Below are 24,284 nucleotides of genomic sequence, written 5' to 3' on the forward strand. Positions count from 1 at the left end.
TATATATAAGGTATAACACTTGCCAGTTCAAAAAGCAACCACGAGAAAAAAAAAAGCAACTAAAAATAGAAAGTAGAACAAACCAACCGTACCAAACTAAAAAAAGAAAAATAAAAAAGAATCTTAAGCAGCAGTGTCACTCCTGTTATCAAAAAAGTTGAAGAATATATATACAATTACTCCTATTCACGCTTTAAATTCATCTAGTATCATAATCATAAAATATCAAAACATTAATCTTATCCAAATCCCAACCTTTTACCTCATAGGCTAAACTTAAACCTTGCAATTGCTTTATATAATTTGTCTGTGTGTGATTATAATTTCCAGACAAAGGACAAAAATACAAAAAAGAGACAAAAAGATCCTTTTCATATTCTGCTAGATAGTTTTTTTTGGTTAGCAGACAAAAATTCAAAAATAAGACAAAAAAGGGAAAGGGAAAAAAAGCGAAGTTTACTTAACCATTCCCCTCCATAAGCAGAAATATAAAAATACCCCAAATTTTCAAATTTATCAAAACTTTAAACTAGTTTGAAATACAGCTTTTTGTTTCATTTTACTATTTAAACGTTTCAATATCACCTTGTTATCTATCCATCCATCAATCTAATCTATTTATCATCAGAAATAGTTTATCAGATTCCTTAGATCATTATACCAAATGATGAGCTTAAATAATTTACCTCCTCATCTACTCCCCCAGAATTCGGTGGGTAGTAGTGGTGCTGCATCTAATAATAATGGAAACAATAACGCACCACATCCCGTTGGAACCACCCCACCAACCCATTCTGAAAATTCATTAGTTGAACCTGTTTCTTCTAATCATGCTGTACTTTCAACCATCTCAACCACTCCTCCTTTATTGACTGATACTTCTCCCTCGCGCCATAATAGTATCTGGAATACTGCCACCATGCAACCCTCAACTCCGAATACAAATGTGACTCCATCATCAAATCCACCACCACAACAACAACAATCAAATCAACAATCACAACAACAAGCTCAAAGAAGAGCTTCAGTTGATATTTGGTCTCAAAATAACATTTGGTCTCAACCTACTAATAATCCAAGTCCTCCCTTTTTAAGTTCGCCCTCCGATTCAACTACAGTTAACACAAATGTTAACGCTATCAATAACAATAGTAATAATAACTACTACCCAACTATGCCTTTATCTAATAAGAGTTCATTTACAGGCATTTCCACCAATTCTTCCTCAAATGCTTTGTTTCAACAGCAACAGCAACCTTCACAATCTCAACAGCAACAACAACAATCTCAAGGCTACCCCACCACTAATCAATCTATGGTCACGCCCCAAGATGATTACCAAGGTTATTCCCCAACAAGTGGTGATTTAAATCCTTTTGAATTAAGAAGACATTCTTATAGTGATATCTATGCTTTTGGTAATGGTAACAATAACAATACTAATAATAATCAATCGGTCCTTGCTCCTGCTGCACCTTTACCTACGTCATCATCATCTGGGAACATGGATTCAACTTTTCAATTGGTTAATGAATATTTTGAAACTGATCCTCATGAAAGAGTTAAAGTTACCCTTAAATTATTAGAAGAACGTTTCTTTGATGAAGAAAAATATCTTGGTGAAGCTTATCAATTACCTAAATTTTTAACTGAAAATGCCCTTCGTGATTGTCAATTAGTTTTGGTTGGGTTTAAAGCGGGTAGAATTGATGTATTTTATTTACCATCTAATCCATCTCCTGATTTAATTAACTTAAAAGTTGGTGATTTAGTTATTGTTGAGGCTGATCGTGGTAAAGATTTAGGTAAGATTTTTAAATTGAATATTTCAATTGATGAAGCTAGATTAATGAAATTATTACAATTCCAAGAACAACAAGCTGCTTTAAATGAATCGGAATTTGTTGATGAACATTTATCAGTTAAACAAATGAGTGAAACTAACAATTCGGCTAATCCATCTGTGGCACCTCCAACTTTACATTTCCCCAAACCCATTGTATCATTAGCTCAAACCAATGAAATTTTCCAAATTTTAAATAAAAAACAAGATGAAGAAAAAGCTTGTCGTTTATGTTTAGCTAAGATTGTTGCTGCTACTGGTCAACTAAGTAATGGAGGAATTATGAATGCTAATTCTCCTATTAGTTCGCCTATTTCAACTTTAAGTTCTTCAACTCAAGCTGATTTATTACAAATGAAATTAATCGATGCTGAATATCAATTTGATCGTAAAAAGTTGATTTTTTATTATTCGACATCAAAAAGAATTGATTTTAGAGAATTAGTGAGGGAATTATTTAGAATTTATAAAACTAGAATTTGGATGTGTGCTGTGGTTGGGTTACCATATACTTTATCAGGATCTTCAGCAGTGAATTTATCCATGTCGACCATGGTCCCACCTCCTCCTACTAGAAGTTCAACTGGTTCTAATAATTCATCTTTCCTTAATACTAGTCCTACTAGTAGTTATAGTCAAACCAGATTGAATGATCCTTTTGGTAATTACAATAGTAATAATCAACAACAACAACAACAACAACCACAGCAACAACAAACATCACAACCACAACAGCAACAGCAACAAGTACCACATGGATTTTTTGATAGGCGTTTTTCATTACAGACTACTCCACAATACCAATATTCGAGTATGAATAATGATTTGGTTCAAATTCCAAGACGTTATTTGGCTGAGCAACAACAATCAAGACCAGGCCCACAACAACAGCAACAACACTATCAACAACAACTACAACAATCTCATCAGCCCGGTTATAGTCATGTTAGAAGTGCAAGTTTTAGTCAAGTTCCTCAGCAACAACAATTCTGGGGCCAACAACAGCAACCACAACAGTCAGTACAACAAGCTTCATACGGTCAGCAACAACAGCAACAACAGCAACCACCACTTTCTTCTCATTCATCACAACAATCGTTTCAATTTCATCCTTCTCAACAACAGTTTCAATCATCACAGGTTCAATCACAATCTCAAACCCATACCCCATTACGTGAATTACCATTCAGAAAGGAAGGTGAAGATGGTTCGACATCATCTTTTTCATCAACTTCTGGCGATTCACCTTTTATGTTGAAGAGTTTAGTTGATTCCATTAATCATTAATTATTTTTATTACTACTAGGGTTTTCTTTATTAATTTGTTTTGTTAGTTTTTACAATTTCTTCTTTTTCATTGTTAGAGGTTAAACTTTTTTTACAGGTGGGTAAGTTTCATTTTGCTTTACTTATTTATTTATTTTTTATTTATTTGTTGATATTATTATTAGAATATTACAGATGTTTGTCCAAATTATTTCCACCACAAGATTACAAGAGGGAAGAAGAATACACAAACGTCCCATAGACTCTCGCTATATACACCATTTTTATTACTATTATTATTACTTATTGTTTTTGTCACATATACTTTTTGGATATTAGGTTTTGATTGCTAAAAGACTATTATTCTTTTTTAGATTATTAGATTACAGATTATTATATTATTTTTATAAAGGGGGATAAAAAGATTCATCCAAAAAAAGATCAATTTTCATTATATTAGGAAAATTTATACTACCTTATTATTCTACATTTATTATTATTAAACCTTAAAATATACACATTATATATATATAAAAGTTATCCAAACCTCGAACTCGTAAAACTATAATAAGATTTAAATAATGGGTATACATCAAGTGGATTCCGAAATAGGAAGGTCAATTTTTGTCAGTTTCTTTGTCTCATTTTTTTTGCAACTGTTTCAGACAGACTTTTATCTTTTTCTGTTGAACCTGCACGTAAGCTTAAAACAATAAAAGATTTTAGATAATGTGATTTGTAGCCCCAAAATTTAGTTGTAACATTAAGTTTATGTTTATTGAAGTAATTCTTATACTTAAACTATATAGAACAATCTTGAAAGTTTAATATTTTCGCTTAAAAGGTCGGTGAGATTCAAGTCGTTTAAAATTTACCCCATTTCCAATATTTTTCACCAGGGTTAACTAACTCATTATGAACTTCACTATAATATAACCCTTTGTCTAAACCTAAAGCTGCAATGGAATGTAAATAAAAGAAGAAATCTTTGAACTCAAACCCAGTAGCGTATTTTTCTTGTAAATCTTTTAATGTTTGTTCTTTAGAGATTGTTTTGGTAACGGTTAATTTCACATCATGACTCTTTTCATATTTATCAATTACATCTTGGAAACTGATAACATCACTCAGGATTCTTAAAGTATCAGGTAATTTATCAATTGGCAAAGTGATTAAAGAAACAACAGTGAAACCAATATCTTCTAATTTGGTAATGGAGAATTTATCAGTTGGTTCACCTCTTTGAACAACGGTTTTAGTGGCAGTATCCACACCAACAGAAGCAACTAATTCATATAAGAAGCCACCTGGAACAGCAAATAAAGAAGTAATAACATCAACGACTTTAATTCCAAATTTACGAACATTTTCTGAATGTTGAGTTTTAAGACCTAAGAAACCAGGAGCAAATTTATCAACTTGAATTAAATCAGTACCAAATTGAGATGGAACGAATAATTTTGGTTTAACTTCTTTGACGATTTTTTCAATAGTGGCGAATAAATCAGGAGATGGCTGAACTAATTCAATTATAACGTCAGTTCCTTCTAAACTCTTAGAAATAGAAGAAACTGTTTCATCATTGATTTCAGTAGTGATATATTGTATCTTGTCAGTGGAAGCTTGTTCCTTTCTAGTTAAGGCTTTGATAGGGAAAGCAATCTTATCATCGAATTTACCTGAGTTAATAGCTTCTAAAACTGGTTTACCTAAGTGACCATTGAGACCAATAACTGCAACTGAAACTTTACCCATTGTGATTTATTTGTGAATTTGTGTGTATGAATTGATATGAATTGAATATAATGAACTCAATTGATACTTGTATAATAATGAAAAAGAAGAAAGTAACTAATAATTGAATTAGCAATATCCCCATATATTTATAATTTTTCAAAAACTGTGGTGGAAGTAGTTCTGATAATGATTTAACCACCACCACCACCATCACCACAACTCCCTCTCTCCCTTAATCTCCTGCACATAATAAATGTCAAATTTTATTATTTAATTTGTCAGACAAAAACATTTGTCATGTGAGCAAGCGCTACCATAATGCGACACCATATCTTAGTAATGATTAGTAATTCAACATCTTTTGTATTGTGGTATGGATGTTACAACTAACATAAGCTAGTTTTGCAACTAACAATTTGTAAAGGGCTTACCAATTCGAATAATCTTTTAAGGAGTTAGTGCTTCCGATAGTTTGATTATAATTCGGATCGTTTATATGGTGATTCACATGGTTCATTCATTTGCCACTTCTGTTCATGTAGTATTTGCCGATCAAATAGATTTATTGAGAGATCCTACGACAATTTTATTAAGTCTTTAATAAATCAATTGAAATGATATTATAACTCCTAACTAAACAATTATATAATTACTTACTTAGAATTTACCCCATTTCCAATATTTTTCACCTGGATTAACTAATTCATTATCAACTTCTAAGAAATGAGCACCCTTTTCAGTACCTTGAGAAACAATGACTTGTAAATATAAGAAGAAATTAGGTAAAGTAAAATCAGCAGCAAAGAAATTAATTTCACCTGGGATTGTTTCTAATAATTCCTTTAAGGCATCTTCCTTTGAAATAGTCTTAACAATTTCTAATTTAACATTATGATTGATTTCATATTTAGTAATAACATCTTGAACAGTAACGACTTCACTATGAATTCTGAAAAGATCAGGAATTTTTCCAACTGGAAGAGTTGATAATGAAACAATGGAATAACCAATATCTTCAACTTTAGAAATGGAGATTTTATCTTGGAGAGAACCACGAACAGTAACGGTATTATCAGCTGGGTTAACACCAACGGCACCAGCATATTCATAAAGGAAAGCACCTGGGACAGCGAATAAAGAATTAGCAAAATCAACAGTTTTAATACCGGCTTTTCTAACATGATCAACATGATGATGTTTGGTAGTTAAAAAACCTGGAGCATAAGGATGAATTTTGGTTAAATCAACACCGAAAGTAGATGGGATATAAACTTTTGGTTTAATTTGAATGACAACTTTTTCAAGAACTTCATAAAGTTCAGGACGAGCAGCCACTAATTCAATAACAGAATCAACTCCTTTTAATGATTCAACAATGAATGGAATTGAAGCATCATCAATTTCAGTTTTAATATATTGAATCTTTTCAGTGGATTCAACATCTTTTCTAGTTAATGCTTTAATTGGATAAGCGATTTTATCATCGAATTTACCTGAATTAATGGCTTCTAAAACTGGTTTACCTAAGAAACCGTTAATACCAATAATAGCAATTGAGACTTTTGACATGTTGAGTGAGTATTATATGAATGTAATGAGTAAATAATCAAGTGATTGTTTGATGGACATGAAAGATAAGAAGAAGAATAAACTTGAATCACTGAGGGATGAGGTTATATTTATGTTATTTCATTTTGCAACTGTTTAAGAAAATATGCCAATTGTGGCTATAAACTATAATTTGTCGTCGATGCAATAATTTGTCAGTGATGAATCGTAACTCAATCTGTTTTGGGAAATGCGGAAAAGAAAATATTTGTCAGATTATTAATGTCTGATTTTAGTCATCCTCCACACCTAGTTAAAATTGCGAACATCGTAATCGATACCATTTTCAGATGAGGTATAAACCCTTTTTGCAATATGTCAAATAGCTTCGAAAATGGATCCTATTTGGGTATCTCATCTTCACGGTATTATCATCGGGATAAGGCTTACTTCGTGTTTGTTTTTTTTTATTTTTAGTAATCTTTTCGCTTATAATATTCTTCTATCTGAGCTTATTAATTGTGGAGTTGTTGATATGTGATTAATCATCACTTTAATGTTTAATCAGGTATCAATTACGATTGTTAACTGTGGTTCAATGCATGATTTGAAATCATACTACTTAACTAACTACATGCTTACACACTTTATAATTTCATAATTCGTATTCTTGAACTTTTTTTAAATTATACATAGAATTAAATAGAATATATGTCATCAACTCATCAATGAGTTAACTAAATGAAATGGATGCAAGCATCACATTAACCATAACCGTTTTTTGTTTTACACAAACGTAAATAAATAAGCAAATTCAATCAATTAACACATCACCCATCTGTCATCATGATTATAACGAACTTTATTAACTACCAATCTACCATTACACCATACTTTTACACAGTTTCTATCATCCCCACTAAAAATCCATTTACCTAATAAATCAAACATTTTTTTAGATTGTTCATCTTTAGATAATGATTTATGATTCTCAATACTTGTATGATGTTCTTTAAATGGTAATTGCCAATCGAAAACATCAACATTAGAATCTTCACTTTTTAAATCAATTAATTGAACATCGAATTTTTTACCTAATTCAAAGGTTCCAATTTGATCAGCCATACCAACAGCTTGTGCACCACCTTGAGTAGCCATAAATAAAGCATCATTGATTGATAATTTATCCTTTTGATTCTTAGTTTTCATGGCTAAATGATGACTTACTAAAATACAATGTTTTATAATGGCTAAAATACTCAGATCAAAACCTCCACTAACATCAGTACCCAATGAAACATTAATTTCATCTTCATAAAGATACTTCTTTATAGGAGCTTCACCACTTGAAATAAATGTATTTGAAGTTGGACAATGACTTATAGAACAATTTTTTTGTTTAATAATTTTTCGTTCTTTTTTAGTTAAATGAATAGCATGAGCTAAAATAGTTGATTCTCCTAATAAATTATGTTTATTATAAACTGAAGCATAATCTTCACAATCAGGAAATAAATCATGAACCAATTCAATTTCCTTTTCATTTTCACTTATATGAGTTTGAATTGGTAAATTATGAGATTTACTTAATTGCCCTAAAAAGAATAATAAATCACGAGTACAAACAGGTGCGAATCTGGGAGTTATAATTGGTTTAACTAAAATTTCATCTTGAGGATTTAAATTATGTAAATGATTGATAATTGCATTCATAGAATCAATACATTCTTCAAATGTTTCCAGATAATCGGCATAAGTTTCATTATGATCCATACAAACTTTACCTACAAACCCTCTTTGACCAAATCTTAATAATAATTCAGCAAATAAATTTGTAGTTTGAGGATCAATAGTTGTGAAATATGATGCACAGGTTGTACCATTATTTAAAGTCTTTTCAATAACTTGAGAATAAATATCTTTAGCAAATTTTAATTTTGAATCAGTTGAATTTGAATTAGTAAATTCATTTTCTAATGGGAAGGTATAGTTGTTTAACCAATCTAATAAAGGACAATCTAATCCAATACCGATGTTAGGGAATTGTGATGCATGGATATGAGTATCGATGAAACCAGGGACAAAGAATTTAGTTGGTTCTTGAGAATAATCAATGAAATCAAAGTGTCTATTTCTACCGTAATCGTAGTTATAGTTGTTGTTGTTGTTGTTACCATTTCTTCCATTTCCATTTCCATTACTATTACTATTACCATTACCATTTCTATATCTATCCCTATTATCATCATTGTTATTATCATTACCATCTTTGTTATCTTTCTTTTCCTTATCTGCAGTATACTTGATAAAGAATTGAACAGGAGACATATTATTATGATGATCAGGATTATAATTCTTATGAATGAAATCAATCACTCCCAAGTTGTTAACTCCCACAATGGTATTAAATGATATATCCAATTCTTTTAAACTTGGCGTGTGAATAAAAGTCCCATAGTATAAAGTATAACTTATCTCATTAATTGCTTTAGGTTCAATTAAAGATGAGTTAGTAGGCATTGTTGTGATTATTTGTTATAGTTATAGTTGTAAAATATCTATATAGACATAACTAGAACAGTTTACAAGTAATTTACAAATTCTACCCAAATGGTTGGTTATTTATAATTTTGAATTCATTTGTGTTCATCTGACAGGTTACCGACTTCAATTTCTGCATTTAGCCATAACCAATTCTTAACTATATAATATCATGTAGTATCCGCGGGGTGCCCGATTTATTGTTGTAAATATAATTCCTTATCAAGAACCTGTAAATTGATAAGTTTTTAAAGTGTAACCTGTAAAGGAATGATGGTAACTTGTAAAATCTCACACGAGAGAAAATATAATTGATCGTAACCTGTAAACTTCGCATTCGTTTACTGTAACTACCATATTGCAAATGAAACGGAGAACCGGTTTTTGATGTCATATTTAGCAATAACAACATCAAGTTAAGTGATTCATGCTGTGGGTATAAATTAGAGCATGATCATGGTTTATGTTCCATACGGCAATTTCCACTTACATCATGAGTCAGTCAATTAGGCTGTTTCTATGATCATGAAATTCGCAACAGCAACAGCAACAGCAACAGCAATCGAACATTTCTGTTTTGTGGTACTTGATCTTACCGGCAATTCACATTAAGCTTTTGAATTACACAAGTAATTCAAAGTGATAGCAATGATTAGTAAACGGCATACCGAATATTCATACTCTCTACTCCACCTTAAATTCCTTTTGAGGTCGTCAATTTGATTTGAATCAAGATTAGTTAATAATTCCATACATTACGGCGCCTCCTTCCTTCCACCATTCGCTCATGATTTTTTTTTTTTGATTTTGTGGTTATTTCTGTTACGTAACCTTTTCAATTGTTCACTTTTACTTTCCTTTGGAAGAACAATTGTCATTATCGTATTCTACAATTCATTCATACTTACACAACTTCTGTACTTCCATTCTTATTGCAAAAATTTAAACGATCTTAGTGGGCCTTAACCTTTTTTTTTCCGTTTGAGTCGTCGTTCAACAATGAATCTAGAATTCCACGTGAATTCCTCGAACTGAAAGATCTGCATTACTACTTACCAATTTAATCTTCTACAATAACCTTGAATGTGAACGATATTTATAAATTAAAACTATAAACTATATTTTTGATAAAGATATTTTTAGGTAAACTAGTAATAATTAAAAAAGCAAAAAGTATACAACAAACAGTGATACATACTTTTCTTAAAACATTGAAATCAATTGTAAAGAATACTTACCATCTCTACAACTTTTTCAAATAAGAAACAAAATTAAAAAGTCAAACGAGTGTTAAAGAATAGAAAAAGACTTATCCAGGGGGGGAGGGGGGGCAAGGGTATAATGTTATATCAAGTAATGTGATATCACAGATTAGTTAACCACTAACTAAATAGCTTATAAGAAAGCAAAACCAACTAAACCAACTAAAGCAGCCATTGAGAATTGTCTGATATCAGCAGCACCGGATTGGGTGGTGACGGCAGCAGCAGTAGTTTCTGGAGCAGCACTGGTGGTGGAAGTAGCTAATGAGGTGGTGGACGAAGTGGTTGGAGCTTCAGTAGATGAAGAAGAGGTGGTAGATTCAACAGTTGAAACAGCAGCAACAGTAGTTGAAGATGGAACAGCGGTGGTTGAAGTGGAAGAAGTGGTAGCTTCAGTGGAAGTAGAAGAAGTAGTAGCTTCGGTAGATGAAGTGGAGGTTGAAGTGGAAGAAGAAGAAGAACTTGAAGAAGATGAACTTGATGAAGTTGAACTTGAAGAACTTGAAGATGATGAGGATAAGTTTAAGCTATAACCTTGACAACTAGATTCAAAAGCAGAAATAGCAGCTGGAGCATCACCATTTGGACAAATACTGTTTAAACATTGTTCAACAGCACTACCTTCAGATGAACAAATACAACTTATATCATTTAAACCTGAACAAGAAGATTGTTTTTCAACTTGGGCAACACAAGCAATCAAACATGCAGGTGGAGTAGCTAAGACTGATTGGAAAGAAGTAGCTAACACAACTAAACTTGAAACTTTTAAGAATGAAACCATTTTATATAGGTGAGTATGTTTTTTATATGATATGTGAGTGATGTATAATCTGGAAAGGGTTTATTTGGAGATTTAAATTATTAAAAAGAAGCGATAGACTAGATTTAATAATGGAAATAAGCGAATGTGGATAAAGTAAAATCAAAGGAATGAACGGTTTGACGAGTATACTTTAAAATCTATGTTGAAATCTATGAAAGTTTGATCTAAAGAACTAAGAAGAAAAGGGTATTACGTTAAAAAAGGAGTTGGTAGAAAACTAAAAAAAATTTTCCCCTGGTGTGGTCCTGGTTAATTTACTGAGAGTTGGTGGTGAGTCGGTGGCAGAGTGCAACTGTTTCAAAAAAATAAATAAATTGAAGGAAAATGTCGCATACATAAACAAACAAAAACCCTGTTTGGGAAAATTGAAGGTTAAAAATAGAAACTGACGCACGACACGCATACGACAATATTGCCTATTCGGGAAGTTCTAGATTCATTTTAGTTAGACACTGTTATTGTTATTATTATCAATATTTACTGTTATTATTATTTATTATTATTACACACACATTAAATAAACTTAAAATCTGATTTCAGTATTCATATTCAGACCTTTATAAAGTAAATCAACTTCAAATTGATCTAATCTAACTCCAATAGAGGCAATCACTTCAACATCCAATTCTCCATTTAATGCTTTTCGTAATATATCAGTACCAAGACCTTGATTAATAATAATTGGAATCTTGGGAGTCTTAAATAATCCGGGTGGAACAACCATAAACTCTTGATGTTGAATATATCCTAAGATAATATCTTCATGTTTAGCTTCCGCTTGAAATAATTCAACATTTAATTCAGCATTGATTATTGGATTAAATAACGTTAATTCAACTTCTGATGAAAAAATATGAATAATAGCTTCTTTTAAAAACGGATTCTTTTTAGCAACTCCGCTAAGTTTAACTTGTCCCTTGCCTTGTTCATTTTCATCTTCTCCACCTTCATTGTCATCTTCCTCCTCTTCTTCACCACTATTATCTAAATCAACTTCAGGTATAGTAACATTTAATATCGATATCTGATTAAGTAATTCATTCAATCCTTTATTCTTCTTAGCACTATGACCCACTAAATCAATAGATAATCCTTCAACCGTAGATATAAATTGACTTAAAAAGTTCTCTAATACAATCTTATCGGTAAGAGTTTCAGAATGAATTTGTAATTCAGCCGTTAAATTAACTCGTTCATTCTTTGGAATGAATAAATCATGAAGTATCACATCAACAATTTTACTTTCATTAAATTGAGCTCCAATACTAATAGTTTCTTGAGGTAAATCAATGGAAAAATTGGTAGGATTAAAAAGGCTGAAATCAATAAAAAGATTAAGATCTTCAGGATATGAATCAATAAAATAAATTCCATCAATAGTAACATTCAAATTATGAAGGATATCATCAATAGATGGAAGTTGTCTCTTTTTTAATGATTTATGATTGGGAGGAAGTTTTAATTTTCGTAATTTAAGTCTTGAAATAGTAGACTTTAGAATAGGTGGTAAATCAACAAATAAATCTTCAAGTTCTAAATCAACATATAAATTGGTAAAATCTTCAAAATCTCCTTGTAATATTGAATTGACAAATTGTCCTATTAATGCAGGATTTAAAACTTCAACTTCAATACTATTAAGTAAAATATTCAAATCTAAATAATCTTTCACTTTCTTAGCCACTAAATTACTGTAATTATTGGAATTTCCCTTAATGATTTCCTTATCAGTTGAATTATCTTTAATTGAAAATGAACTTTTAAATTGAGGTATGGAGAAATTAAAATCAACAGGAACATCAACCAACCCAGTGAGATTAGTGTTTAAATGAATAATTAATGATTCTTCTTCTTCATCGTCAGACTTTTTATTAGTAACTGGAACTTCAAGTTCAACACTATCAATATCAATACCACCAACTTCAACAATCTCCTTGGGTAATACTAAACTTATACCTTGAACACTATTTTGTAATATATAACTTAACCATTGAGGTAAGTCTTCATCTTGATGTTTCGACGCTCTAACATATACTGTAATTGGTTTCTCATCAATATAATCTTGAATCATTCTAGTGATAGGACTTAATCCATCTTTACAATCTTTAAGTAATGGATCAGGGATTTTTGCTATGCTTCCATTGAAATGAACAGCTATTGGTCCTTCAGGAGAAACCATAAAAGAAGAACTCTTCCAATCTCCAACTTCAATTAATTCTCCTTCACAACTTTTAATCATTAAATCCCAATTGATACTATCTAAAGAAAATTCAAATGAAAATTGATTAGTTACCACCACCTCGGCTGATAGGGTTATACTCTCCTTTGTAGATGCAATTTCCAATTCATTTATATCAATATCAGGCATTAAATCACTCCTGGTAAATGAATATGGCTCCACAACATTAATATCATTGGCATCAAAATTAAAGAATTTTCCTTTAATATTTCCTGAAAATACTCCTTGAATCTCCAAATTAATCACATCTTCATCTATTTGTTCAAGATATTTAGAAAACTTAACAATGTTTTCTTTAATGAATGTAGCTTCACTAGTAAAGTCAATATCCGTTATACGTTTATTAACCACATTAACACTTAATTCAGGTGGAGAAACATCCACAAGATGTAAAGGAGCCACATTTATATCAATCGGATTGACATATAAATGAATAGAATCTGATGGTAAAATAGTAACTGAACCAACTAATAATGAACCAAATTTTAATAAATTCTTATAAAAGATATTAGGTAGTTTATCATAATTGATGTAAATAGATCCCACAACGTGAGAATTCAATCCATTATCACTTACTGAATCTATAGTAATACTTTGTAAATTAAGTTCAACCGATTGAGCAACTAAGGTATCAAGCTGTCGATACGTTAAATAGAATATACCAAACAATATCACAAGTAATAGTAAGATATAATGAACCAACTTAGGATCTCTGACGTCAAGATACACGAATAATTTCTTTAATAATAAAATAACTGAAAATCCTGTTTCTGGATTCAATAATACTGAAGCAGATGTTATAGAACCATTGTCTAAATGCAGACTTCTTTGAAGTAAAGGTTCTAACTCATCAGCTACGAATCCAAGATCTTCCAAAAGATTCTCTTCTTGATTTTGCTTATTGACAGGAGGATTAACAATGACAGGACTAATTTCTGGGGTATCAACGATTGGTTCTGGTATGGCCTCTTTGAATCCACCTACAGGTAACGGAGTGGATTCATGACTTTCTGGAGATATAATGTCTTTAATGTCACTATGATGGGTTTCCACAACAGGTTTATTATTATCATCATCATCATCTTGTGGAGGTGCGGCTGGAGTAATAGTATCCTCAGAAGTAACGTCTTCATGCTTATCTGGTATTGGCTCTGATGGAATTTGTTCATTCTGAACTACTGGTTCAGTAGTCGGGATATCTAATGATACATTACTGGGGGACAGAAGTGATGCTTTACTGGAATTCTCTAATGAAGTAATTTTATTCTTGTCTTTTCTCTTTAGTGATAAGGATTTCTTTAAACCAGACCTTATACTTGACCTTGAAGAACCTGGAGTTGAAGATGATTCTGGATCGATTTTATCCACTGATGTTGAAGATGATGAGAATTTGTTTCTTGCCTTCTTTAATAGCTTTGACATGATTAATTATACTCCTCTTTCCTATATTATAATGTTCGGTCAACCAGCTTAGGCTGAAGCGTTTAAATTCTGAACCTCAATTGAAAACAAGTACTGAAGCTAAATTTATCAATTGTGATAGTTGAATAGGAGGCAATATCAATTAGGCTTATGTTTGACGATGATTATACCGCTGATGGTGTAAAACTGAGTTTGTGCTGCTGTAAATAGATTTAACGGGGAACTGTTCCTTATCGTCAGTAGGCTAACCCACACAAAAATAAAAAAAAAGTTTAAGGAATGAGGTTAGGCAGACTTTTACGGTAAATTTATAATAAGCGTACGCGCAAAGAAGAGGAGAAGAACACCAATAACTTTAACTGACAGTAATGACACTTTCGTCATCTATATTTGAGGAGGATGATCTTACTTACTGGCATCTGGTGTAGTAAGGTGTTCCTGAAGCAATATTGTATTGTAGATGAGATAACTTTGTAAGGGCGATAGAATGCTGCTCCTAAAATCTTAGTGCCGGGTAAACTTAAATTTTTGTACTGTCAAAAAAACGCGTAGTGAAGTCAAGTAGCAGTATCTACTGTTTACAAAACAACCACTATGATCATCATTTGATTTGAAGTTTAGTTGTATATAGAACGAACGAAACAAACGATGAGTAACTACTACGACCTAGACGATATACTAGCTGATGGAGAAAAGGTACCGTGTCGTTTCAATATGACTGTCCCTGGTTTAGGATATTTAGAGGGAAATCCAGGTAAACAAATCAATAAAGATTCCAAACTTGAATTACCATTTTGGTTGGCAAAAGTGTTAGCAGTATGCGATTTACAAGAAGAGTCAGGGAATAGTTTCATAGATATTGCTTCTCCAGAAGCAATCAATTTGAAAGTATTGAATGCCATTAAGACAAGTTCCAAAAGTGTTGATTTACACAAATTATTACCAAATTACTATAAACTAATCGAAAGATGGTGTTCTATGTATTCAGATCCTGAAATTACAACTATAGTCATGCAAATGTTAAAGGAGAGATCATTCGAAATCAATAATTATGCCAGTAATCCAAACATGGGTGTTAATAACGATTTCATCTACTCCTTAGATGAATATGAAAAGAAATTATATAAATTAACAACTGAAAGTAATAAACAGATGAGAAGTTGGTTACGAGATTAGAGAAGATATATATAGATTACGAAACCTTTTTTAACGATTCAAAATAGATATGATACAAAATAATATTAAATTAAAATACTAATATAGAAAATACATTGATATATGTACATAATGTAAGAATGTTCACCTTTGGTTTCATTTTTCGTCTTCAGCAGGATCTGCATCAACTTCATGTTCTTGAGAACTTTCTTCATCGTTCTTCTCGTCGAATAAGTCATCATCTAATTCGTCATCACTATCCTCTATAAATTCTTTAGATAATGCCTTCTTCTTTCTTTTAGATGAAGGTCCAACAACTTCATCTTCATCATCGTCCTTAATCTTTCTCTTACCGTTAGTTTCGATATCGGAATCAGTAGCTGAAGCTTCATCCTCACTATCTTCAATGACCTTCTTTTTACCTCTTCTCTTACCTTTTCCTTCCTTTTTACCTCCTCTACTTCCTCTTTTCTTTTCACCTTTAGCGGCTGATTCCTCATTGAATAATTTATCATCATCATCTTCATTCACTATGACATTCATTCTTGATTCTTCAGCCCATTGTTGTGCTTGCTCTTGTAAAATTGCTCTTTCCTTAGCTAATTCTTCTTCTTTCTTTTTCACAATTTCTAATCGTTCTTGTTCTTCTTTTAATCTAGCATCTTCTGCTTCTTTTCTTACTTTCTTAGCTTCTTCTAATTTTTCATCAATTTCAGCTATACTATCAATTGTCTCTTCAAGAGCAGCATTTAATCTATTTAATAAGGTAGTGGTACCTAAGTTTGCTCTTGCTTTCAAATCAGGCTTAGGATAAGGAGCATACTTTTCTTCTTCTGAAGCTAAAGAATTCAAAGTTTCAATAGCTTCTTTCAAACCAATAATGGCATCTTCAATTTCATCAACCTTTCTTTTTGAAATTGGTAATTTCGTTATAAACTCAGCAATTTGGAATTGAACATAAGCTAAATTGAATTTGAATGAAGAATTCTTATTAGCTGAGATTTCTAAAACTTCTTTACTATATTCATAAGCCTTTTTAAAGTATGAAAGGTTCTTTTCAGCATTACCTCTTAAATACCATGCTCTACCTAAAAAGGAAAGGATTCTGGTATCTTTTCCATTAGTGAATTTACCAAGAGCAATTTCATAACTCTCTATAGCTTTACCAAAGTCTTTGGTTTCAATCAAAGCATGACCCAAGTTTAAATAAATTGAAATATCAGTTAATGAATCTCTTATTTTTCTTAAGATTTCTAAACCTTTTTCGGGTTCCTTATTTTCAATGTATGTAATTGCTAAACCTTGAGCTGCATATACGTTCTTAGGATCAACCGATAAAACTTTAGCAAATAATTCAATAGCTCTAACATAATATTTTTTCTTTTTATCATCACTAGTTTGATTGGATTTAGCATCTCTGGCCATGATACAATAGATATTGGCTAATGACAATAAGGCATAAGAATCATGAGAATCGTATTTAACTAAAGTATCTTTTTGATGATTAGTGTCAGCTTCAGGTTTCAAACCAACCTTCTTACCAAAACTTTTAACAAACCAACCATAAAATGATCTGATTTCTAAATCAGAAGCACTTACTTCCAATAAGTTATCAATTTCAGTTTTAATTTCTTCTTTAGTATACTTATCACCTGAAATACAATTCAAGAATAATACTCTGATTTTGGCTGAGAAGTAATGTGGACATTCTTGTAAAAGCTTTTCATAAGCTTGAATGGCTTCATCTTGATTAGAAACTTCACTTGATCTAGCTAAATTATAACTTAGGGTAATTTTTAAATCACTCTTTAAATCAGGTAAAACATCACCATCAGCAGATTTGAAATCTTCTTCTGTGGATTCTAAATTATCTAAAGCAGCTTGGAAATTGGTAGCCGCCACTTCATAATTCTGTCTTGCGAAATTGAAAACACCAATATTATTGTAAACTTCTAAAGGTACGTCCTTATTTATTAATTTTCTTATTTCAATCGCTTTTTGTAAATATTGTAATGATTGATTCACATCTTTTGATTCGTATAACTTACTTAATACTAAGTAAGCATTCAAAGCCACTGGCTCTTTATTCAAGGAGGCTAGTTTCTTATCTTGACTAGTTGATGATAATCCACGATTGTCTGATAATCTTAAATATCTTTCCAAGATTTGGATAGCTTGTTCTTGCTTTCTTTTAGACTTTTGTCTTGAATAAAGTATACCTAATGAATAATTAACTTCTAAACAATCCATATTACTTCTTAAAATGGATTCGTAAGTCATGACAGCTTCTTCAATTGATCCACGATTATATTGAGATTGACCTAAACCTAATTTAGCAACCAAGTTAGATTCATTTAATTTAATAGCTTCTTGGAAAAACTTTGAAGCTTGAGTGAAATCAGACTTTTCAAATGAAATTCTTCCGTACCAGGTAGCACATTGTGATAAGACATTTGATTGATACTTGGAAACTCTATTGAAAGTATTAAATTTGATAGCATTTTCATCACCAGTGATTGATTTTATAGCTTTCTTAACAAGGTTTTCAGATACTTCAAGATCTCCCTTTGAGAAGTAATATGACACTAATGCTAATAAGATGACTGCATCGTTTGGAAGTTGTTTATAGTTTTGAGATAATTCTGTTAAACAAGTTTTATAATTTTGTAAAAATTCTTCATCACTTAATGAATTATTAAAACATTTATGAAACTTAGCCAAGTTTAATAAAATCTTTGCTTTTAAGTTGGATGAATCAAATTCTAATGCTCTTTCCCATGATTTGATTGCCATACCTTCATCTTTCAATAACCAGAAACATAAACCAATACCAATTCTTGGATCTGGTTTCATTAAAGGATTTAAAATTAAAACTTGTTGAAATATCTTTAAAGCTTGACTATAATTTTTGGATTTAGATAAGATGATTTGGGCTTTTCCAAGTAATGCAAAACAATTATTTTGATCTATTCTTAGGATTCTTTCAAAGATGTCTGATGCTTCTTCTTCTCTATTACTAAATTGTAATAAAACTGCTTGAGCTAATAAATTTGATGTACTATTTGAAGTAGCTGTTGATTTATCAGTTTTTATTCTTTGAGCAAGATTACTAATGGCATTTCCAGCATTGATTAAGTTATTTTCTTTATCAATACCACTTGATACATATTTAAAGTATAACCAAGTTGAAAAGGCTTGAAATGATTTTCTATCTTCATCACTAAAATATTCCAATTTTTGTGCTTGTTCGATAACTTTCAAAGCATCATCCAATCTACTTGCTTTGACACAGGCTGCAGCTAAACTGATCCAATACTTCTTTGCTGTCTTTTCACCTGCTAAAAAGGTAGTAACATCATTGATATCTTCGGTTAAATCTTCAGGTAAGTTAAGGGTAACAATCTGAGATCCACTTTCCACTGGAATTTCCAAAAGATTGATCGCTTCAGCTGCCTGTTCCCCAATATAGAAGGAAATATCAACAGGTTCAGCCATGACTCTTATCAGACTTTATTGATTGATGAATGATATCGATGAATCGTTAATGCCTTCCCGTTAGTATCGTTTTTCACCTTTCTTCGTCGTTGTTGAATTCAATTTTTTTCAGATATTTTATATGCAGGTTTTGCGATCACGTGAATAATAATATACATAAAATTGCAGTTTTGTTATACATTTTTATACTTGCCAAAAACTATATTATTTAAACTTCTAAAACAATTCTAATTAAATATTGTTAATTTAAAAGTAACAATATGCTTGTTCATCAAAGTTTTCCAGATCGTTTCAAACTATGTAACCTATAAAAGGAACCAATTCTAGCAATTTACTTTTCACCTCAAAGACTAGCTTCAAGATGTCTGGTTCAGCTAAAAAGGATTATTGTAAAAACTGTGAAAGGAAATTAGAAAATACTAATGTTTGGTTGTGCGTTGGTATTTTCCTGTTATTACCTTTGCTTTTCTTGGGTGGTAGTCTTTTATATGACCTTGGGGAGTTTTTAACGGACTATTAATGACTTAATTATATAATACATAGCTAATACACTAATTGACTTTGATTTTTTTTTAATTTGTGGCCCTTAGGGACCATTTTGTAGTAGGTTGAAGAATAATGATGATAATATTACTTTACAGTTAATTACATACTCTCTGCTTAATATTGTAAACTGAGACATATAAGAGTAGTCGGTTTCTTCTTTGATATCCTGAAGTGAAACGAATCATCAAATATAATTATAAAAACTAACGTGTTGCGTAATTCGTCTTCTAATACTGATAAATATATCAGACCACCACCATTCGACCTCATTGACAAGGCTGAAAACTTTTTTGAGTCAGAGCCATGAAAGTTATCAAAGACATGCATCTGCCCTTCCTATTGATTGTCTTGCCATCAGTAAAGCGTTCCCCAGAATAATTAAGCATATTTAAAGTATCAAGGGAAATATCAAACATCTGCCAGTTATTCACACTCATACCGAACTATCTGCTTGCAAAAATTGTAAAGCTATCAAAGAAAAAGTTGATAGTAATGGGTGGTTACATGATAATGTTATATTTTCATTTTCTTGCTGTCTTCAATATAAAATTATATTATGACTATAAAAGAGATGAACTATCTAACATTTAGGCGAGTGTTTAAATTAAATAATAACGATTGTACAAGCCTAATCATTGATTATTAAATTCTGTAGCTTGTATTGACATTAAGTTGTTTAGCAGTTTATAAAAAAAAATATAGTTCTTTTCATTAATCACATCAAACAAAGAAAATAAAAACATATGTCTTTGATTTAATGTTAGTGAATGATGGAAGGAAAATAAAGACTGGGTATTGAAATATTTTTCACAGTCAGCATAAACTTCATATAAATAAGAGACCTATGCAACCCTTACAAACTTCTCTCATCCAATTTAAATTTTTAGGGTATAAGCTTTTATGGTATCGATTTAAATGACTACCCAATGAGTACTCCATAGTTTATTGACTATACCGCAGATGATCCAGAGTCAACTACTCATATTCTCAACTTACGCTGAGTAAGTTTAAGTCCCTTTCAGTTCGAATAGTAATTTTATTTTTTACAGTTCAAATAAAGTTTACTGTCCCCATATTTCCAAATCTGGGCAAGCAATAGCTGTTGTAATCAAAGCAAATAGTTCATGTCATAGTTTTATATTGACTCCAACTCAATGCCAATTGCGATAATGTTGTACTCCGTCATTCCTTGTAATGCTTTTAAATAGATGGATATATATTATTTTACTAACAGTCATTTATCATTTATCATTTATCATTCATAGTGCGAGAAATTTGAAAAATTCTTTAATCAATATGATGAACCAGCCTTAAGTTATTTTCAATCAGAGCAACAACTTTTCTCAATATTACCATTATCTTCTTGTTTTACTTCAGGCCTACTTGAGCAACAGCTTTCTTTGGAAGCATCTAAACCAGCTTCAATTGTAGATTTAGGTACGAGGTTGTGATTTGGAATATTACTCAATTTAAAAAGCTCATTGTTATCTTCGACTTTGATATTAATATCATTTCCAGGATTAAAATCGTTGAAGTTTTGATCAGGAAAATCGGATATAATTGAAAGTAATTTTTGATCCATAATATTTGAACTAAAGAATTCGTCCAACTTGTAACCATTGATGATTCCGTGAGTTTCACAATTCGTACAATCACATGATTCTGGTGGACAAGAACAAGACATTGACGCCGGAGATTCACTTTCAATCGATCCATTACTATCCAGACCTGCTTGTGATTTATATGCCTGTGGTGCTGATAATGATACGTTTTGAGGAAAATTAAACGAGCTTCCATTTTCAGATAAGTCATTTTCAGCTGGTTGATGTTTTAGTTGCACTTGTTGTGGCTTTTGTTGCTGTTGTAGTTGTTGTTGTTCAGTGAAATTTACCACTGCATTAGATATTGAACTTAGTATTATGTTTGTATCCGACATACGGTTGAAGTTATTCATGTCATTTAAATAATCGAAATCATTTGTGAGGAATTTATTTGATTCACCTATGGTTACATTTCCATGAACTACGCAGCCTTCACAAGAACAATTATCATCACAACAACAAGAACCTGGGATTGAACATGACGGTATTGGTACGACATCGAAAAGTTGTTGTTGTTGTTGTTGTGCATCTTGTTTAACATCTGTGTGTATGATTTGATCTTGTTCTGATTTGAATTCATTAATGAACTTTATATTGACTTGTCTAGAATTCAAATTGACATTATTACTTATATCTTGATTCTTTAACCGTTGTTGAATATAATTCTTTAATATTTTTGATTTATTTACATTTTTCCGGGACTTGTTATTGCAACATCCACAACTTGATTGTTTTGATATTCCATTTGAACCTCCACTACAGCAAGTTGAAGTATTTATAAAACTATCACTACTGATTATGGGAGGTGGAGGCCGTTGATTTGGCTTTGGTTTGGAGAAGTTTTCATCATAAGGACCGATGATCTGACCACTTATTAAATCAATAACTTGTTTAGGAGAAGCTTTAAGGATTATGACAGGACTCTTTTTACATTTTATACTATCATTTGAATCTGCAGGAGTAGGTGATTTTGAAGTACCATTATTATCATTTTCAGTAGCAATTTCCTCAGCAAATACTGCAATTCTATGATTTGGATTGCCATTGGCATGAACATTGGGTCTACCTTTAGATCTAACTTGTAACAAAGGTCGAGCATGATGCCGGCACAGGGAAGATCTATGACCCCGTATACATTCCACACACGAGAACTTTAACTCGTCTATCAATATCATGGTAGATTAGTGAAACCAAATGATACTAATCTGTGGAAGTCTTATATATATTCGATTGAAGTAAAAGCTTTTTGAACCATATAGTGAATCATCTAACACTTATACTAAAAATTTTTTAGGTCAATGTAACGGATTTACTAATTTGTTAAAGCTTAATGATTGGAATTATAGACAAATATTTTGTGACATGATATTTTTTATGAGGTCTGAAAAATGAGCAAATTTCGATTCCTTAATTAAGCTAAAAAGGTTAGCCACTATATATGATGTGTAGCTTAAATGGCAAATGTCGGTCTAATCGAACTTTAACGTTTAGTAGTAGTTATTAGCCTATTAGATGTAAATAAAATCTTGCAACAAGTTTAAAATTAAACTATGGTGACTTTATGATTCTAACGGCCATCTAGCAGAAGCTTTGCTAAATATAGCTTAATAGGTGTACGATAAACTATAAGTACCTTATATAGCTAACCACTGTTATGTTAACACATACTTCAGATATATCATTTTCTCGTAATTCTCTGTAACAAAGCTACCTTTTATAGAAAGTTAACCAGCTACCATATTCTATCTTGCCAATTGATGTTTTGTATGAAGTAAATCGTACAGTATCAAGGAAAAAAAAGGTACAGTCAAAAAAAAAAATTGTATGTGAAATAAATTTCTGATGAGCAGAAGAGATAACAACCTTGATTCAAGCATTATTCGAAAGAATGCCAGCTAAAACCTTACAAGAGACATACGATGAGATAGATTCGGAATCTGGTAATATAGCCGACTCAAAGATCAATTATCAAGACGCTATTGATTATTGGTCATCAGTTCCAGCTTCTGTTAATGGGGTACTTGGAGGATTTGGTGAACAAACACCAGTACCAAAGGCTGATATTGTCGGGTCTACTTCTTTTTTAAGAAAATTACAAACGAGAATGAGTTGTCCTGAAGGTACTGAAAAGTTGACCATTGACATGGGTGCAGGTATAGGTAGAATAACTCGTGATTTATTATGGAAAGTAAGTGATAAAGTTGATTTATTAGAACCAGTTAAACCATTTGTGCAACAAATGCATCAAGAATTAATCCAAGTTTCTAAAAGAGGTAAACTAGGTGATATATATGACATAGGTATGCAAGAATGGTATCCTCCTGCCGATAAGAAGTACTGGTTAGTATGGTGTCAATGGTGTGTAGGTCAATTACCAGATGATGAATTAGTACAATTCTGGTCAAGATGTCGAGAATCATTATTAGAAGGAGGACTCGGTACTATGATTGTTAAGGAAAATATAGCACCATATGATGATATATTTGATGATACTGATTCATCAGTAACTAGAACTGATGAAAAATTTAGACAATTATTCATTCAAGCAGGTTTTAAATTGATTGCTAGTGATGTTCAAAAGGGAATGCCAAAGGAATTATTTCCAGTTAGAATGTATTGCTTAAAACCATTGTAGAGGAGAAGGTATTAACTTTCCAGTGTAACATAATAGATATAATAAAATAAAATTCTCATAGATAAAAATAATTTCGCACAAGACTTGTAAAAATTAGCTGAGTTGCAAAAATATTATGAAAATAACATAAAATTAAGGAAAGTGTAATAATTAACGTTGAACTACTTT

The 24,284-nt window shown here is 31.3% G+C and overlaps 10 protein-coding genes across 10 annotated transcripts; 3 read left to right on the forward strand and 7 right to left on the reverse strand. All coding sequences in view use genetic code 12, as the record gives it.

Annotated features, from left to right (window-relative positions):
• Positions 1-667: 667 nt before the first annotated feature.
• Positions 668-3,130, forward strand: DFJ63DRAFT_337369 (uncharacterized protein; the record flags this gene model as incomplete). The annotated part of the gene is made up of 1 exon (XM_064908539.1): positions 668-3,130. The coding sequence occupies one exon, from the start codon at positions 668-670 to the stop codon at positions 3,128-3,130; it is 2,463 nt and encodes an 820-aa protein (XP_064759987.1).
• Positions 3,131-3,926: 796 nt separating this feature from the next.
• On the reverse strand, positions 3,927-5,038 carry CIP1 (Cip1p). The gene has a single exon (XM_064907245.1). It carries the CDS (start codon positions 4,862-4,864, stop codon positions 3,974-3,976), a length of 891 nt encoding a protein of 296 aa, XP_064759988.1. The 5' UTR covers positions 4,865-5,038; the 3' UTR covers positions 3,927-3,973.
• Positions 5,039-5,183: 145 nt separating this feature from the next.
• On the reverse strand, positions 5,184-6,815 carry DFJ63DRAFT_235720 (uncharacterized protein). The gene has a single exon (XM_064904263.1). The coding sequence runs from the start codon at positions 6,413-6,415 to the stop codon at positions 5,504-5,506; it is 912 nt and encodes a 303-aa protein (XP_064759989.1). The 5' UTR covers positions 6,416-6,815; the 3' UTR covers positions 5,184-5,503.
• A 260-nt stretch (positions 6,816-7,075) lies between these two features.
• On the reverse strand, positions 7,076-8,914 carry DFJ63DRAFT_308617 (guanine deaminase; the record flags this gene model as incomplete). The annotated part of the gene is made up of 2 exons (XM_064905514.1): positions 7,076-8,528; positions 8,697-8,914. The coding sequence occupies 2 exons, from the start codon at positions 8,912-8,914 to the stop codon at positions 7,217-7,219; spliced, it is 1,530 nt and encodes a 509-aa protein (XP_064759990.1). The 3' UTR covers positions 7,076-7,216.
• Positions 8,915-10,330: 1,416 nt separating this feature from the next.
• Positions 10,331-10,981, reverse strand: SSR1 (Ssr1p; the record flags this gene model as incomplete). The annotated part of the gene is made up of 1 exon (XM_064908540.1): positions 10,331-10,981. One exon carries the CDS (start codon positions 10,979-10,981, stop codon positions 10,331-10,333), a length of 651 nt encoding a protein of 216 aa, XP_064759991.1.
• Positions 10,982-11,546: 565 nt separating this feature from the next.
• On the reverse strand, positions 11,547-14,684 carry DFJ63DRAFT_337374 (uncharacterized protein; the record flags this gene model as incomplete). Its single annotated transcript, XM_064908541.1, has 1 exon — positions 11,547-14,684. One exon carries the CDS (start codon positions 14,682-14,684, stop codon positions 11,547-11,549), a length of 3,138 nt encoding a protein of 1,045 aa, XP_064759992.1.
• A 324-nt stretch (positions 14,685-15,008) lies between these two features.
• PSF3 (DNA replication protein) lies at positions 15,009-16,078 on the forward strand. The gene has a single exon (XM_064904271.1). The coding sequence runs from the start codon at positions 15,333-15,335 to the stop codon at positions 15,858-15,860; it is 528 nt and encodes a 175-aa protein (XP_064759993.1). The 5' UTR covers positions 15,009-15,332; the 3' UTR covers positions 15,861-16,078.
• Positions 15,916-19,520, reverse strand: DFJ63DRAFT_320775 (uncharacterized protein). Its single transcript, XM_064907246.1, has one exon. It carries the CDS (start codon positions 19,332-19,334, stop codon positions 15,996-15,998), a length of 3,339 nt encoding a protein of 1,112 aa, XP_064759994.1. The 5' UTR covers positions 19,335-19,520; the 3' UTR covers positions 15,916-15,995.
• Positions 19,521-20,704: 1,184 nt separating this feature from the next.
• MAC1 (Mac1p) lies at positions 20,705-23,013 on the reverse strand. The gene has a single exon (XM_064904268.1). The coding sequence runs from the start codon at positions 22,654-22,656 to the stop codon at positions 21,202-21,204; it is 1,455 nt and encodes a 484-aa protein (XP_064759995.1). The 5' UTR covers positions 22,657-23,013; the 3' UTR covers positions 20,705-21,201.
• On the forward strand, positions 23,014-24,273 carry DFJ63DRAFT_235846 (N-terminal protein methyltransferase). Its single transcript, XM_064904269.1, has one exon. It carries the CDS (start codon positions 23,370-23,372, stop codon positions 24,114-24,116), a length of 747 nt encoding a protein of 248 aa, XP_064759996.1. The 5' UTR covers positions 23,014-23,369; the 3' UTR covers positions 24,117-24,273.
• Positions 24,274-24,284: the final 11 nt, after the last annotated feature.

Source organism: Scheffersomyces coipomensis (assembly GCF_036884675.1).
Source record: "Scheffersomyces coipomensis strain NRRL Y-17651 chromosome Unknown DFJ63scaffold_7, whole genome shotgun sequence".
Lineage (NCBI taxonomy): Eukaryota > Fungi > Ascomycota > Pichiomycetes > Serinales > Debaryomycetaceae > Scheffersomyces > Scheffersomyces coipomensis.